At 45.7% G+C, this 16731-nt stretch overlaps 1 protein-coding gene across 2 annotated transcripts in view; it reads right to left on the bottom strand.

The window, feature by feature from the left end:
* Positions 1–16731, bottom strand: part of Taok3 (TAO kinase 3) — a 165469-nt gene that overhangs the window by 36084 nt on the left and 112654 nt on the right. For both annotated transcript variants that reach the window (XM_031337622.1, XM_031337623.1), the window contains 2 exons: positions 13512–13679; positions 10815–11021 (listed from right to left, as the gene is read on the bottom strand). In XM_031337622.1, coding sequence (XP_031193482.1) covers positions 10815–11021; positions 13512–13679 — 375 coding nt within the window. The remainder of the gene's footprint in view (positions 1–10814; positions 11022–13511; positions 13680–16731) is intronic.

The raw sequence follows: 16731 nt of genomic DNA, 5'->3' as shown, positions 1-16731 counted from the left end.
TTTTAGATTTAAAGAGACAGGCGTACAATTCCAAACCAAATGATACTTTCGCAAATGGTTCCTCAACTCAGCATCGGTATGCCAGCAGACTGAGCGAGGCTGGGATTTAATGTCCTTGACTGATTTAATCGAGTCCTGTGCTTTCTTGATGGCCAAAGATGATTAATAACATTCTAATGCCCCGTGGGAAAAAAATAGCATGCCCTGGATGGATGGTGATGCATATTCCTTAAATGCAGCTGCGATGCTTTCTAAAGGAGCGATGCTTTCAGAGGGCCGTGCCCCCTCTGTACAAAATGAGATGGTCAGTGTGTCGGGAGCGCTAACCCTTCAGAAAATTAAAGCAACGCCCCCGCCCCCACCCCAACAATACTCTGGCAATTTGTAGCTCAAAACCATGTTCAACGGTGGGGGATTTTTAAATAGCACATGCTCAGATGGGGAAGGAGAAATCAATTTTTTATCCCCCAGGGTTTTAGGAGAAACCATTTGTTTGCATTTTCTCCAGGAGTACCTGAAAATTTAAAAAACATATAATTGCCCTTTCATTATAAAATAAGGACCAAAGAGATTCAGAAAATACAAAATTGTGTCATTTATCTATAAATTTAAAAAAAAATCAAAATGTGTAGATTTTTTGAGGGAAATGAAACGTTATGACCAGGTTTTGATGTGAAAGCCGCCATCCAAGATTACATCCATCACAGCGCTGGTTCCTTTTGTCAACCCTAAGTGTTTTGATATGGAGGGAGGTGTGTCCTCACACCTGTGTTTAGACTTTCCATTTCTATATTGAAGTTCAAAGAATGAAAAATATCTTTTCATTTTAAAACCACATTTTAGTGTGTGTGTGAGTGTGTGTGCGCGAGTGCACATGTGGAGGTCAGAAGTCAACTTTGGGCGTGCGCCCTCTCCTTGCACCATGTGGGTTTCAGGGCTCTAACTTCGGCTTAGTGGCGGGCCACCTTTACCCAGAAGCCATTTTGTAGGCCTGAAAGGTCTGTAATAAACTTGTTGTAGGTTTTGCGCCATCAGAATCAGGGGATGGCTTACAGCTGTGCTGGCTGGTGAGCTGGCTACTAGCCAAAAGTGGCTATTTTAATTTAAACAAATTAAAATGAAATAAAATGTAACATCTGATTCCTGAGTCACTCCGGCTACATTTCAAGCACTCAGTAGCTATCTTCCATGGGGGCCAGGGATGAGTGGCATACACAGGGAGCATTGCCACTACTATACAAGCTGGGACTAGACCTTGCTGGGGTAAACATGCATTTTTTTGGGCCAGAAAGATAGGCTACCTGGTAAAGCACACAATGTGTGCCGTGACATGTGCACTGCCCTCCATCACATACACATGTGCAATAATAATAAATAAATGAAAAACAATGTAATTCTCAAGCTGGGTTAGGCTATGCACAATTATAACCATCCTCCTGAATACATGCGTGTACTCTGAAGCACTAAGGAGGTTGGAGAAGTTGCAAGTTCGAGGTCACTGTGGGTCTCATAGTGAGAGCCTGACATCTCCCTCTCCTAATAATTAAAAAAAAAAAACCCTTTAGCATATGTATTTTGAAAAATGCTTAAAGGATAATTTTAAAGTGTTTTGTATTACTTCTCAGGAAATCTGACCCTGTGGCACAGGGGAAAGAGTTTGGCATATGACTGGGACCCTGCAGTGGGCCTGGGATCTCACTGGGCCTTCCTCTGATCATCAGGAATTTACTAATTAATCACTAGTACCATGTCTAAAATTGAACTCACCTACATGACAGGTTCAGAAAGGCATGAGACTTTTAAATGCCAGCATCGTAGGAGACACAAGGTCTGGGGCTCTGAGCTGCAGTTTTGGTGAGAACTAAAGAGGCTCATTGAGAAGGGACCTGGGATGGGTGGTGTCAGCAGTAACACTTCAAAGGCAGCCAGTGGCACCAAAAGCCACAGTGCTCACACCACAAAGCAAAACAAAAGCCATTCATGCACGTCATATGTAATAGAAACTAAAACCTTGGCTGTGGTAACATACACCTACAGTCCCAACTCTCAGAAGGCTGAGATAGCAGGGTAGTTTGAGGCCAGCCTGGGCTACATAGTAAACCTCTGCCTCAAAAGACAACAAAACTCAAACCAAACAAGAAAAATTATGAATATTTTAGGTTTAGGATCCTGGTTATCAAATTAAAAGTTACTGATGTTACCTATGTGTTTATGTGTAAGGAAATTGGAATACATTCAGAAAGCTAAAATCTGACATCACCTTAGTTTTTGCCTACTCTTTAAATCACTCACTAAGGTATGCATTAAAAATGTCACACACAAGCCTGGGATTGATGGTGCACATCTTTAGTCCCAGCACTTGGGAGGCAGAAGCAGGCAGATTTCTGAGTTCGAGGCCAGCCTGGTCTACAGAGTGAGTTCCTAGGACAGCCAGGGCTACACAGAGAAACCCTGTCTTGAAAAAAAAAAAAAAAAAAAAAGAAAAAGAGAAAGAAAAAGAAAAAAAAAAGGAAAAACAACCAAACAACCAACGGTGTACACACAGGGTGTGAGACCTGACAGGGGGGAAAATCTAAGATGCTACTTTAGCACTTAGTTCAAAGATAGGCCCCAACTTTTTTTTTTTGTTTTTGTTTTTTGTTTTTGTTTTTTTTCGAGACAGGGTTTCTCTGTGTAGCCCTGCTGTCCTGAAACTCACTCTGTAGACCAGGTTGGCCTGGAACTCAGAAATCCACCTGCCTCTGCCCCCTAAGTGCTGGGATTAAAGGCGTGCGCCACCACCGCCCGGCAGGCCCCAACTTTTAACTTAAATACAACAGCTAAATCAAGAACGTAAGTCTATCTTCCTTTTACACCTTTTTCTTTCTAAGAATTACATTTATTTATTTATTTATATTTATTGTGTGTATGCATACATGCTATGGCACATGTGTGAGGTCACTAGTGTGTGCACATGTGTCTGTATGTTCCTGTGTGCGAGTGAGTGCACATACATGTGTGTATGTGCTTGCTATGGCACATGTGTGAGGCCAGAGGACAACTTCAGGAGACAGCTGTCTCTTCCTACAATATGAACTTGGGTCATCAGGCTTGGCAGTGAGCGCTCTTATGCAATGAGCCATCGATGGCCCCACTGGTTCTCTTTTCCTAAGAGAAGTCTTGCATCTGCTAGGCAGTGTCACACCAGGTCACCATCACTGTTCTAGAATGGGGGGGGGCACTAAGGCGGGACCATGTCAGTCTAATGGGAGACACACCCATTTCCAGGGCGGCAGGGAAGGAAGGCTGCTTGGTTCATATTATATTATATTATATTATTGACTCATTTGGGGACATGGTCTTGCTGTTGTAGCCTGGCTGGCCTGGAACTCACAGAGCTCCACCTATTTTTGCTACATGCCTGGGATTAAAGGTGAGGCCATCATATCTGGTTTACTTGTATTTTGTCTTTTCGGGCAGCCATTCGCTTTAACATTACCTAATATTCCCAGGCCCAAGAAATGCATTTGTAAACATCCAATCTCACTGCACAAAAACAGGCTTTAGTTCCCCAATCAACCAAATGGGCAATTTAAAAGTAAGGGGTACGTAGTTGGAGGCTTGAACAGAAACACAAGCTGTGCCACCTGCACTGGTCAGTGTCCCTTCAAGTCATAGACTCTTAGGGTTCAACCACTGTAAGGCAGTGCATACTGCACAATGTTTGAGGTGGGCATGATTTAAAAGTAGCCAGGGAGAGGGTCAGGTAACATAGGCAGAGTAAATGCCTGTTATGCATCCAGGAGCAGCTGGGGGCTGACATGAAGAGCTAACATCACTCTGCATCCCAGCAAGAACTAGGACATGTCCTGGTGGTAACTTGTCTTTAAAATATTACCCTCAGTGCTGGTGAGATGGGCTCAGTGCGGAAGGGCGAGTCTTACCCAGTCTCAAAGCTTGCATGTGAACCCTAGGACCCACTTGGTGGAAGGAGAGAACTGACTTCTGAGGGTTGTCCTCTGATCTCCATGTGAACGCTGTGGTGCATGCATACACATACATGTGCATGCACAGTAAGTAAATGAAATGTAATCAAGTATTATCATCTAGCAACACAGGAAATGGTCCTTTGAAATTCTAGTGGGATTAGGGGACCATTTTAAGTCTATGTATTTTAATCTGGCACACCTACAATGAGTGCTCATTGTAAAATATAACAGAAATATTTCCTCAGATTAAAAGAATCTGCTGATGGATTGTGGGTAGAATCCAGCTACTGCCTGCTCAGTCCCTCTGACAGTTTTTCTTTAAATTATATTGTTTATTCAAAATAATGTGTTTGGAATCCACACAGTCCAGGCTGGCTTAAATCTATGGTTCTCCTGCCCAAGCATGCTGAGTGTGAGTGCTAAGACTCCAGGCAGGGAATGCCATGGCCTGCTAAGAAGGAACAGCATTTTTACACAGTGGAGTGAGATCTATAACACAAAAGGCACAAACTTATGTCCTGGCCTGGGTCATCGTGTGTGCATGTGCGTGTGGGCATGTGCATGTGTGCACATGTGTGCACACATTGGCAGCACATGCTGGCAGCACACGTGGAGGCCAGAGGCGGACAGTGCTGCCTTCCTTCATTGTTTCCAACACTGTTTTTCCAGGCAGGGTCTCTCACTGAATGTGGAGCTTTGATGGGCTATTTAGCAAATCCCTGCAATTCTCCTGGCTCTGCCATCCATGCAGGGTGTGTGCTGGGGTTGGATCCTGGGGTCTTGTGCACGCTAGGTAGACATGCAGTCACCTGAACAATATCCACACCCCCAGGACACTACTTTTATTTAGACTGCAGCTCCACCTAAGACAGAAATGCCATGTGGTCATGTGTCCAAGAGGGACCAAGAACTCACAAGATCTTGGTCCCTCTCCCTCTGGACTGCCATGGGGGCTGGGTTCACATTTACCTGCTCACCTTGTTTTCTGCCTTAGACTGGGGGATTTCAAAAACCCTTCTCCCTGGCACTTGGCCTGAGGTGTGGCACTTAGTAGGCACTTGGGAGGCGATGGCTCAATAAACTCAGGAGGAGAGATCTGAGGAGATTATGAGAAAATGACACCTTTGCCTTGAGTTATTAAAGACTTCATATTCGTGTTCCATCAAAGCCACTCTGTTCTACAAGGAAGCCGTAAAACAGTGGCACTAGTGGCACACCCAGGGGAGTAACCCAAACAAGTCTTGCTCTGGCTGGAGCCAGGTACAGACACTCTTGCCGCCTCTCTGTGGACACATGGCCATTGAGTTCACTGCCCCTCCTTTGCTTACTTCAAAATTTATCACTCTGTTTTGTACTGTTTTGTTCTGAGACAGGGTCTCTGTGCGCATCTCTGGTTGGCCTGGGACTTGATATATAAACCAGGCAGGCTTCAAACTCAGACCCACTGGACTCAGCCTCCCATGCACTGGGACTAAAGCTGTGCAAACCACTCTTGGCTTCACTGCGTCCTTATTAAAGGACTCTTGCAGTGGGCACCGTTATGGTAACCCAAGGCTGCTAGATGGAGCCGGAAGAAGCGAACCAGAAAACTAGGGAGGAAGATGTCACAGAGCCCTGGTGGTGGGTCCCTGCACCTGATCTGCACCATCTTTTGTTCATTTGCTTTCTGCTGAATGTGTGTGGAAGCAACAAAGACTGGGCCCTCTGTGCAGCAGAAGTACACAGGCCACAGGATCAACATGCACCCAGGACACCCTAGCTCCTCAAGGATTTCTCTTCCTCCTGCAAAATTGGGGAAAGCTGTTCTTTGGTTTTCAGAGAAGGCTGATGAGATGAGTCGACAGGAAAAGGTGCTTGCTATTAAGCCTGATGACCCAAGTTCTCCCTGGAACCCACATGGTGGAAGGAGAGGACAGACAGAAAGTTGACCTTTGATCTCCACATATGTGCGTTGGTGTGTAGTGAATGTGCACACAGACACACAGACATACAGTCGCAGACAGACAGACAGACACATACACACACATGCTAAATGTCCTAGAAGTGAATTTACATCTATGTCCTGCACACCACACACACACACACATTTAAGTTTAGGTTCTGCGTGGGACACAAAGGGGCAGAGTATAGTAGGGACACATGGGTGAGACTGTCATAATGAAATCTGTTACTTTGCATGATAAAAAAATAGTTAAGGAAGTCTAAGGGCAGGGTATATATACTAAATTACTCGACATGACCTAAGGATTCTCTTGCTCAGTAAACAATTTTTTTTTAAGTTTTCAGCTTTTTGATTGATCAATTGCATTACGAATAGTTAAGAGTTTTGGAGTTTGGAGTTCTAACATCCATGGTAAGTGTGGGGGTCATTTGCACATATGCAAATACACGTGCATGCATAGATAAGGAAGCCGGAATGGATACACACATAGGCATGTTTAAGACCTGATCACATAGTCATCTTCCAAGGCGGAAGGCAGCTCGTGTTTTGGCTTGCTGGCCACGATCAGGTGTGGTTGTAGGGTGGGAATCTGTTTTCTGTCTATGAATGGAGTGCCATGGACTCTGTCTGCTGGCTTACCAGGGTCCACTCTGCTTACACTTTGGAGGCAAGCATGCTATTGCCTTCTTCCGTGTCAGTAGGTAAACTCTTCTCAGTTAACTCTTTCAAGTCTTCAAGGCAATAATGAAGATTATCTAACACTTGGATGCCCGTTTCCATAACCTCAACTACTGTTAAGTGTCTGGTTGCCAATTTGTCATTCACTCACTACTCGGTCTGTAGTTATTGACCAACTATGCTGTACCTAAAACCCTTCCAGGGAACGGGGAATTTACATCCTACTTATGGGATATTAGACAAATATATTATATGTGGGTATGATTTAAAGATTAAAAAAAATTGTTTATATGTGTGTATGCTGGGGACTAAGCCCAGGACCTCATACATGCAAGGCATGCATCCACTACTGAGCCACATCCTAAGCTCCCTGTCTTATTCCTCTTACATTTTTTAATGTATGTTTGTTTGCATGAGTTTGTTGCGTATCCTGTATTCAAAGGTGCCCTTAACGGCCAGAAGAGGTCACCTGGAGCTGCTGTCACTGACAGTTGTAAGTTGTCATGTGGGTGCGGGAGCTAAAGCCAGTCCTCTGTGAGTACAGCCAGTGCTCCTAGCCACTGGGCACTCTTGGGGCCCTTGTTTACTTCTTGAGGCAGGGTCTCCCTGTGGGGCCAGGCAGGACTTGATCCTGTGACCCTGGGATGCTGGGATGGCAGAGGGATGCTGAGCTTCTGCTGCCAAACCTGGTCCATGATATATAATTGCATATAGTGACAGACACCAAAAAGGAAGCCATTGGAATAACGAGACAAAGGTTAGAAGAAAAGTTGTTTAGTGGCTTTTCTGAGACAGTGGATATAGCACAGGCAACCTGGGGACTGCCATGTAGAGCCACACCCTCCACTTCTTGGTCTTTGTGGTTTCACATGGGAGCAGAACCCACTGTGAGCGGGTGCTGCTGCCGCACACCCTGTTGCCTGCATTTAATGACTCAAGTGGGAAGAAGCCTCTAGATGCAGCTATTTCTGCCCAGCTTGAACAACTCTGAGGAGATAGAGCTACCTGTGGAGTTGGCTATGGTGACCAGAGGAGGGCCTGTGCCTCGGGTCAACTTCTGAGCTACTTGTCCTTCTCTGTCTTGTAGGCCATCACTCTAGGGGAACATCAGACAGGAAAACAGAAAACCCACATGCTGGAGAGGTGTTAAGAGCACTTATGGTGGGTTGAAGAGATGGCTCAGTGGTTAAGGGCACTGACTGCTCTTCCAGAGGACTTGGGTTTAAATCCCAGCTCACAACTGTCTGCAAGGCCAAGATCTGATGCTGTCACACACACACACACACACACACACGGTTTGGTTTAGTTCCAGGGGTGCTGATGGCCTCTCTGTCCTCTGAGGACCCTGAATGCACGTGCTATATTCATCCAGCCTCACACACACATAAATAATAATAAGCATGCAGATGCAGAATGAAAGTCCTGTGCTATTTCTCCAGCAGCCGAAAGGAATCACTCTTTTCTGATGCTTTCCCTGGTTCTCCAGTCATGGGGCCTCATGGGGCCACCACAACATGGTGGCCTAGGTCTCTCCTCTCCTGGAGACTGAACGCAGGTCCACAGGTTTGCCAGCAAACACCTTTATCCACTGAACCATCTTTCTGACCCCAATTTAAATATGTGACCATTTGCCTGTAATCCAGAGGCCCCTGGCTCTGAGCCAAGCAGCTTTTTATATCTGCCTCCTATCACCCATTTTCTTAAATTTCCTGATCCTCAGACCCTGATATCTTCGATGTTTGATGTGTATCCATGTTCCCGCTCCAAATGCCAACTTCCTGCCCCAGGGCCTTTGTACTTGTTGCCCCTGGATTCACTCCTACCTCTCATCTAAAGCTATGAGGCTTCCATTTATCTGTGAAATTTCATCTGAAATGTCACCTTGGGCAAACCCTCCATTATTCCTTGGTAAGTATACTACACACAAATCACTCAGATACTTAAAAAGAAAGAAATAAAAATGCCAAGAGGGGTGGGGAACTGCAGAGATGGCTCAGAGGGTTAGAGCTCTTGCTACCTTGCAGAGGACCCTGGTTTGGTTTCCAATCACGGGCTATGCCATTTCCATAAGGATCAGGCGCCATCTTCTGGCTTGCATGGGCATTGCACACATACAGTATATATAGACAATATGCAGACAAACACTTATACACATGAAATAAATATATATGTTTTTTAAAAATGACAGGGATCACTACAATTTTATACTGTGGACTATTTCCCTCAAGCCACAGCAATGGCTTTCACACAGAGCTTTAATTTATGATCTAAAGGACTGTATAAAAATGAGCATTCTGCTTGGTTAGGTTTATGCCACCATGACACAAGCCAGGATCATCTATGAAGCGGGAAGTTCAATCGACAAACTGCCTCCATCATACTGGCCTGTGGGCAAGTCTATGGCATGTTTACGTGTTAGGGTCCAGCCCACTGTACCAGTCTAGGGCAGGTGGTTCTGGGCTCTATAAGAAAGCAGGCTGAGCAAGCCGGGAAGGAAGTAGCTCCTGCCTGCAGGTTTCTTCCTTGGCTTCCTGAGCTGCAGAGAGCTGGAAGATGAAATTAACCCTTTCCTCCCTGGCTTGCTGTTGGTCACAGTGTTTCTATCGCAGTAACAGTGAGCATTATCAGACAAGCACTCTTGATCAGCCTCACACATTCAAAAGCTGAAGTCATTAACAAGCTGGCTTAGCAGGTACGGAAACTTGCTTGCCACCAAGTGTGATGACCTTGGTGCATCCCTAGAACCCACATGGAGAAGGACAGAATTAGCTCTGCATGGTTTCCTTTGACCTCCACATGTATGCATGTGAACCCTTCCCACCAGACAGACAGACAGACAGATCAACAAACCTGCAAGTGTAGTTAGCTGGCAGAGCACTAGCTTTAGAAGAATTATAACGATAAATTCTAGAAACCACAGGGAATGAAAGCCACCCATAAGACAGACTGTATGTGGGATGGTAGCAGCTGCCCTCAAGCTGAGGGTTGAAGCAGGGAACCTGCCCACAGCAGGCATGGATGTTACCAACGAGCCCCATCTCAGTCCTCATCCGTTGCTGTTACGTTTGGCTTCTTATTTTCAGACAGGGTCTTGGTAAGCTGCTCATCTTGAACTTACTGTGTAGCCCTGGCAAACCATCTTCCTGCTTCAGCCTCTTGAGAATTGCCAGGTCTGGCTCTGTTCTTCTGCGGAGCTCTGCTGGCTTGAGGTGTGATGGCCACTGCTTACAGAGGACGGAACAGCATCTTTCCATGACTTAGGGATTGCTTCTCTTCTCTTCTCTTCTCTTCTTTTTTTGTTTTTGTTATTGTTTTTTTTTGTTTGTTTTTTGTTTTTTAAAGATTTATTTATTTATTTCATGTATGTAAGTACACTGTAGCTGTCTTCCAACACTCCAGAAGAGGGCATCAGATCTTGTTAAAGATGGTTGTGAGCCACCATGTGGTTGCTGGGAATTGAACTTATGACCTCCGGAAGAGCAGTCGATGCTCTTAACCACTGAGCCATCTCTCCAGCCCCAGTTGTTTTGGTTTTGAAGACAGGCTTTCTCAGTATAGTCCTGGCTATTCTGGAACTCTGTAGACCAGGCTGGTCTTGAACTCAGAGATCGTCTTTTCTCTGCTTCCCAAGTGCTGGGACTAAAGGTGTGCACTACCACCACCCAGCTTTCTTTCCTTTTTTTTTTTCAAAATTGTATTAATTTATGTGTTTGAGTGATTTGCCTGTCTTGTACATTGTGTGTCTGGTGTTTGAGGAAGCCAGAAGAGGGGCCAGAGCCACTGGACTGGATTATAGATGGCTGAGCCACCATGAGGGTGCTGGGAATTGAACCTGGGTTAAGAACAACTGCTCTTAACCTCTGAGCCTCTTTTTGTTTTGTTTTTGTTTTTTTTTTCTGTATTACTCCTGAAGTAACAGAAGGCAGACTTGAACTTATGGCAGTCTCTTACCTCAGCCTTCCAGGGGCTGGGATTCTAGACAATGTGTCACTGTGCCCCACTGGGATCCCTTGACCAGTGGCTTGATGGTGCCAGCCCTTAAAGCAACTGGAGAGGGTGTGACCAGCATGGTCTTGTACCAATTTGTCATAGGCAGTCCTCTTGATGTTCTTTTTATCCGATGTTTTGGTCGTAACTTGGAAACCCAGCCTCCTGATAGCAACTTGTCCCGAGCAGGCTTTGCCTTCACAACCCAAACCTGGCTCATGAGGGACCTGTAGGCTTACCTTCTTGTGTACCATAGAGGAGCTGGAGTTGACTGTGCCTTCATCCTCCTGCATCATGAGTGGCTCTGGGCTGTTCTCGTCCATGACCTCCTGCATGCTGTTCACGCTGCTGCTTCGGCTGCCCGTGCTCACTGACACACTGGGGATGGAGTGGATGCTACCTAGACTGTCCACCTCTCGGTTCAGGTTGCTTCCTTGCTCACTGTCCTGTAAAGAGCAGGCACTGGGGTTAGAAAATTAAACACTCAGAGATCAAATGCTGAGCCACTGACAGGGCCACTGAGCACTCAATTCTTCAGCAGTGGATAGCTTTTCTGTTGGTGTGCAAAGATCAGGTATGTGTGTGTGTGTGTGTGTGTGTGTGTGTGTGTGTATGTGTGTGTGTATGTGTGTGTGTGTGTGTGTGCATGCATAGTAAACATAGGTCAACTCTGAGTGCTCTTCCTGAAGAGCCAGCCACCTTGAGTTTTGAGACAGTGTCTCTCACTGGCTTGGGAGGGATCATTAGGAATACCAGGGTCCTCCAGAGAGACACTGCTGTCCACCACACTGGTGGTCTCAACAGGACCCACAGTTGCCACCTCAGACTGAGTGGAGTGGGTCTTTAGAGGGGACAAGCAGTACACTCTCCTGCAGGCCATCAGTGAGTAACTTCACATGAACCAGGGATACAAACTCTATCGTCCGAGGTAGGTAATGAAATTCTGCCTCCCTTAAGCAATTCTGTCACGCTTACATCTGTGATTGCTCTCATTAAGAAATCTGTTAAGTAATACTGGTATGCATTACTATTGGCCCAAAGACCAACAGTGGAGTGGGGGGAAGCTGTGAATATATCAGCCACCCATCCCAAAGTATCTCCCCCCCCCGCCAGATTAGATAATGTCACAGAGACAACATACTTGCACATAAACCCTATTTTCAAACCCTACTATACACAAATGAACTCGGCAAGTTGAGAAGACAAGCAATCGTTCAGTAATACGAAGTGGTAGATGATACACCACTTTTTCTTTTGAAGATGGGGTCTCAGTGTATAGCCGGAACTATCCTAGAACTCACTCTGTAGACCAGGCTTGGCTTGAATGCACAGAGGTCACTCTGCTTCTGCCTCCTGAGAGCTAGGGTTAAAGACAAGTGCTTCCACACCCACCATCAACACTCTGTCTTAGTGCATCTGTTTTCTCGATTAAAGGGAAGTCAACTGTCTATACCAATTAAGGATTTTTTATTAGTCTAATTCCTATTTTTTAATTTTATTATTGATAAAATACTTTTGTACCATTAAAGTTGAAAAATAGCATCACTCTCCCTTCCTATTTAGTTCTTTTTCTAAGATTTACCTTGTATGTGTGACTCTGTGCATATATAGATGTATGTGTGTGCATGTGTGTCTGTGTGTGGATATGTATGTGTGTATGTATATATGCATGTATGTACATCTGTGCATATGTGGATGTGTGAATGCATGTGTGTCTATATGTGTGTATGTGGATCTGTGTATGTGTGTGCATGTGTGCATGGGTGTATGTATGGGTGTACATATTTATGCATATGTGGATGTGTGTATCCATGCGTGTGTCTATGGATGTGTGCATGCCACAGTACATGTGCCCTGGTGGACTTGTGGGGGTCAGAGGACAACTTGCAGGAGTTGCTTCTCTCCCTTCACCATATGGCTCGTGGAGGTCTAGCTCAGGCTGGCTACGTTTACTCCTGAGCCATCTGGCGGGCCCTCATGCAATTCCTTTAGCTGAGTGAGAGACCAAGAATCTTTCCTTTGAAAACTTTGTGTACCCTGTGTCAAGAGAAGAAGATGCTGGGCCTTGGATCCCACAGGCCTCTCGAGGAAGCAGCCTCAACCCCACTTGCCTTTCTTTCTCCCTGCCTCTTTGCTTGTTTGAGGCAGGGTCTCAGTTGGTGGGCTAAGCTGGTCCCAAGTTCATGAGGCAGGAGGGCCTCAGTCTTAAAATTCTGAGGCTGACACACTTCAGGGCACACAGGCTCAGCTGTTCAGTCCCCTCAAACCCTGCCTCAACACTCTCCCTTTCAGTGAGAGCCATGTGCTAGCAAGCCCCACCCCATTTTCAGGGAAGCTGCCCTTTACCACTCAAAGGGACCGGCTCTTGGGATGTCTCCCATCCTAGCTCTCTTACACTCTGCTGCTAGGCTCAGCCTCCTGAAGCAGTGTACTTGGTGAGTCTAAAACCCACCAAAGCCCTGGTGGGGGAGGGTTGCAGCCTCAGCCAGAGATGAGAGCTGCTGATAGTGCTGCTGGGGAGAAGTTGGGTTTTCTTTATGGGTGTGCTCCCTGGTGGGTTGACTAGCATCAATAGCCAGTCTCATGCTCACATATGTGTGGGCATCAGTAACTGGACTCAGTGGGTTAAAAAGAAGCTTGGAGGCTTGGGGTGGGTGGGTGGAGGAACAGGAGAGGAGAAGGGGCTAAATGTGACTGAAATTGTATTATGCCCATTCTTAAGTGCCCACCCTACCCCACGATACCACCCCCTGCCACAGCCCTGGTTTTACCCCAGAACTGGGGACATATTCCACATTCTGCCCGAAGTAAGAATTACTGCAGTTTGGTCTGCTATCCTGAGCATCTCTTAGGAGAGAGAGCACCACCCACATTCTCTTCCTTACTGGGCCAAGTCTGGAAGCTTCTCATGGAGAAGCTGAAACTGGGGGACCTACTTCTTCTTCTTCTTGTGACTCATTCAAGGGTCCATTCCGAGTTTCCTGGAAGAGTATCTTCTTCATTTTCCTGTACTGCAGGTTGTCCAGCTCTCGGACAGCATCTTTCGTCCTCTGTATGAGGTCAATGAGGACCCTAGGTGGTCGCTCCCTCCGAATGAAGTCATGCTGAACAAGAGGGGGAAACGGATGGTGAGCAGTGTTGTCTTTAGGTGCACTGTATGCATGTAAGCAGGCAGAAAAGAGCAAGCAGGTTCAGGGGCCTTAGGGGTAAATACCAGCTTGAGGCTGGCATCCCTCATGGACGTACCCCAGTTACAAAGAGATAACAATGTTTCTTTCTACCGTCAGTCCCTTTGCAGATGCTAGCCCAGAGGTTCTCAACCTTCCTAACACTGGGACCCTTTAACACAGTTCCTCCTGCTGTGGTGACCCTAAAAATAATGTTATTTTTGTTGACACTTTGTAACTGCAATTTTGCTACTGTTATGAACTATAATGCAAATATCTGATCTGAAAGATAGCTGATAACGGACCCAGAGGGGTCCAGACCCATGGGTTGAGAACCCCTGCTCTAGCATCTCCCCAGGAATTCTTGCTTTGTTTTTGTTTTGCTAAGCAAGTCAGTGCATGCTTTTAATCCCAGCACTTGGGAGACAACGGCAAGAGGATCTCTGTCTCTGTGGATTTCAGGCCAGCTTGGCCAGCATAGTGAATTCCAGGCCAGCCAGGGGCTTGTAAGAGACCTTGAGATAATAATTCTCTCTTAATTATAAATATTTATGGTACACAATGTATACAGTGTGATGCTTTGGTACAGATGGCAAAGTCATTACTACAGAGAGGTAGTTGCCACACCATCACCTTTCATTGCCAAGTGTGTAGTGAAGGTGCCAAAATCTACTGCTTTCAAAATTCACAAGACCGCTACATTCTTCAGCTCAGACCTTAGGTCTCAATAGTCAGTATGTGGCATGAGTAAAACACTGGGCTTGTACCTCAACCTCCCCAACTCTTTTTTTACATGTTTATTTGTATGTACCCACTGAAGTCAATCCGCCCCTTCTGGGTATTAAACTCAGGTTTTTAGGTTTGGTGGCAAGCCCCTTTGCCTCCTAAGCCATCTTGTCAGTCCCAAATCTCATTCCCATCCCTGAAAACACCTTTCTACTTTTTGCTTCTGTTTCTTTGATTTTTTAAAAAACGTGTATTCTACACGTGTACATTGTTGTTTGGAACCCTTCTTTGTACACTTGGCTCATGTCCTGTGTATAGTGCCTTCCAGATCCATCCACAGTGTCATACACCACACAAGGTCTCTCCTTCCCCCACCCTGCTCCTTCTCTCCTTTAATTGAGACAGGGTGTCATGTGGCCCAGGCTGGTCTTGAACTTATTATGTAGCCTTCTGATGCCCCCGCTTCTACATCCCAAGTGTTGAGATTACAGGTATGTGGTACTGTGCCTGGCTAGGAACTCTTACTCCAGGCTGAACACTATTCTGTTGTGTGCATTTATATCACAGTTTCCTTGTCTTTCATTCCACCGATGAACATGTGTGTTGTTTCCACACCTTGGTTGCTATGGGTAATACTGTAGTAATTATGGGGTGCAGGCTTCTTTACAAGATAACAAATTCTTTTAGATATGAACCCAAAGGATGGGATGCTAGATAACATACAGTCCTGTTTTGTTTTAATTCTCTTGGGAAGCTGCACACTGATTTCCACAATGCTTACACAATTACTAAGTATTCCCTCTGCTCTGGATTGATGCTACCTTCTGAAATTTACTTCATCATAAATATAAAAGTTACTAGAACTTGGGGGCTGGAGAGATGTTAGAGGCTTGGAGCACTGGCTGCTGTTGTCAAAGACTTGGGTTCATTCCCGACACCCACAAGATGGCTCACAGCTGCCTGTAACTCCAATTCCAGGGGATCTGATGCCTTCTTCTGGCCTCTCTGGGTACTGCATGAATATAGTACACACACACACACACACACACACACACACACACACACACACACACATACACACACACGCGCATGCGCACACGCACGCACACACAGACATCCAGCCATACCTCGTAAAATAAAATGAAACCCTTTAAAAAACTCTAGCAAACCTTCAGTAATGGCAGACAGAATTGTCCCTTCCGAAGCCGAGCTAGGATGAAGCCCATACCTACCCCAACTTGCCATGCCGAGCTAGGATGAAGCCCATGCCTACCCCGATTTGCCATGCTCTCCCCTTTCTCTCGCAGGTTTTTAGAAAACAGACTTGTGCACATTTTGTTTTCTCTCTCACTGGTCGTACAGTTTAGACTGAAAACACAGCTGCTCAGTCTACCAGAGGTCAGGGTTCACATGAGGCTGCTACCCATTAAAGGGTAGAGCACCAGGGTCTATGGGGGGAGGCAGGCACCACCTCAGTTCTCTGCTGCCCTCAGGACTTTGGATTGTGTGGGATACCTCTGTCCTCAACATTCCAGACTTCACACTAGGCAATGATGTGGCCCTCACCTGCATCCATCTTCTAAAACCTAGAAGTACTCTTAAAAGTATTTGTCCATGGGTTAGGATTTCCTGCCTTTATCTCAGACCTGATCCTTCCTGCTTCCCCTCTGGGCAGGGGCACAGCATATTCAGGAGGATGCTGGCCCCAGTCCTGCAGCTCCCACACCTAGGTTCTGCTCATATTCTTTGCCTGCACTTCCATACCCTTGGTTGCTCTTTACACGTCTGCAATCAAAAGATCCAGACCACTGTAAGAGAATAATTTGTAGACCAGGGTTGGTTCATGTTGTAATCCCAGCACTTGGGTGGCAGAGGCAGGAGGATCTCTGAATTTAAGGCTAGCCTGGTCTACAGAGTGAGTCCCTGGCCAGGCAAGACCTTGTCTCAAACAATAATAAAAACAATAACTTTATTGTTATTTAGAATGTTTAAAGATTCAAATAATATAGAGAAGCACTTAAAGAGAAATAAAGAGGTGATTTCCAAATAATTTAAGTGTAATCTATTAAAATGAAGATGTACTTGAATTTAACAGAAGAAAAGTAAAGTAAAATGATTGCTTAATTTTAGTTATTTCTTTTTGTCACTGACAGAGTTATCTGTTCCTAAAGCTCCCTTTAAAAATTAAGGAGAGCCAGCTGGGCGGTGGTGGCGCATGCCTTTAATCCCAGCACTTGGGAGGCAGAGGCAGGCGGATTTCTGA

This window comes from Mastomys coucha, unplaced genomic scaffold (genome assembly GCF_008632895.1).
Source record: "Mastomys coucha isolate ucsf_1 unplaced genomic scaffold, UCSF_Mcou_1 pScaffold22, whole genome shotgun sequence".
NCBI lineage: Eukaryota > Metazoa > Chordata > Mammalia > Rodentia > Muridae > Mastomys > Mastomys coucha.
The sequence above is the reverse complement of the archived record's forward strand: the minus strand, read 5'-3'. Positions and strand labels throughout refer to the sequence as shown.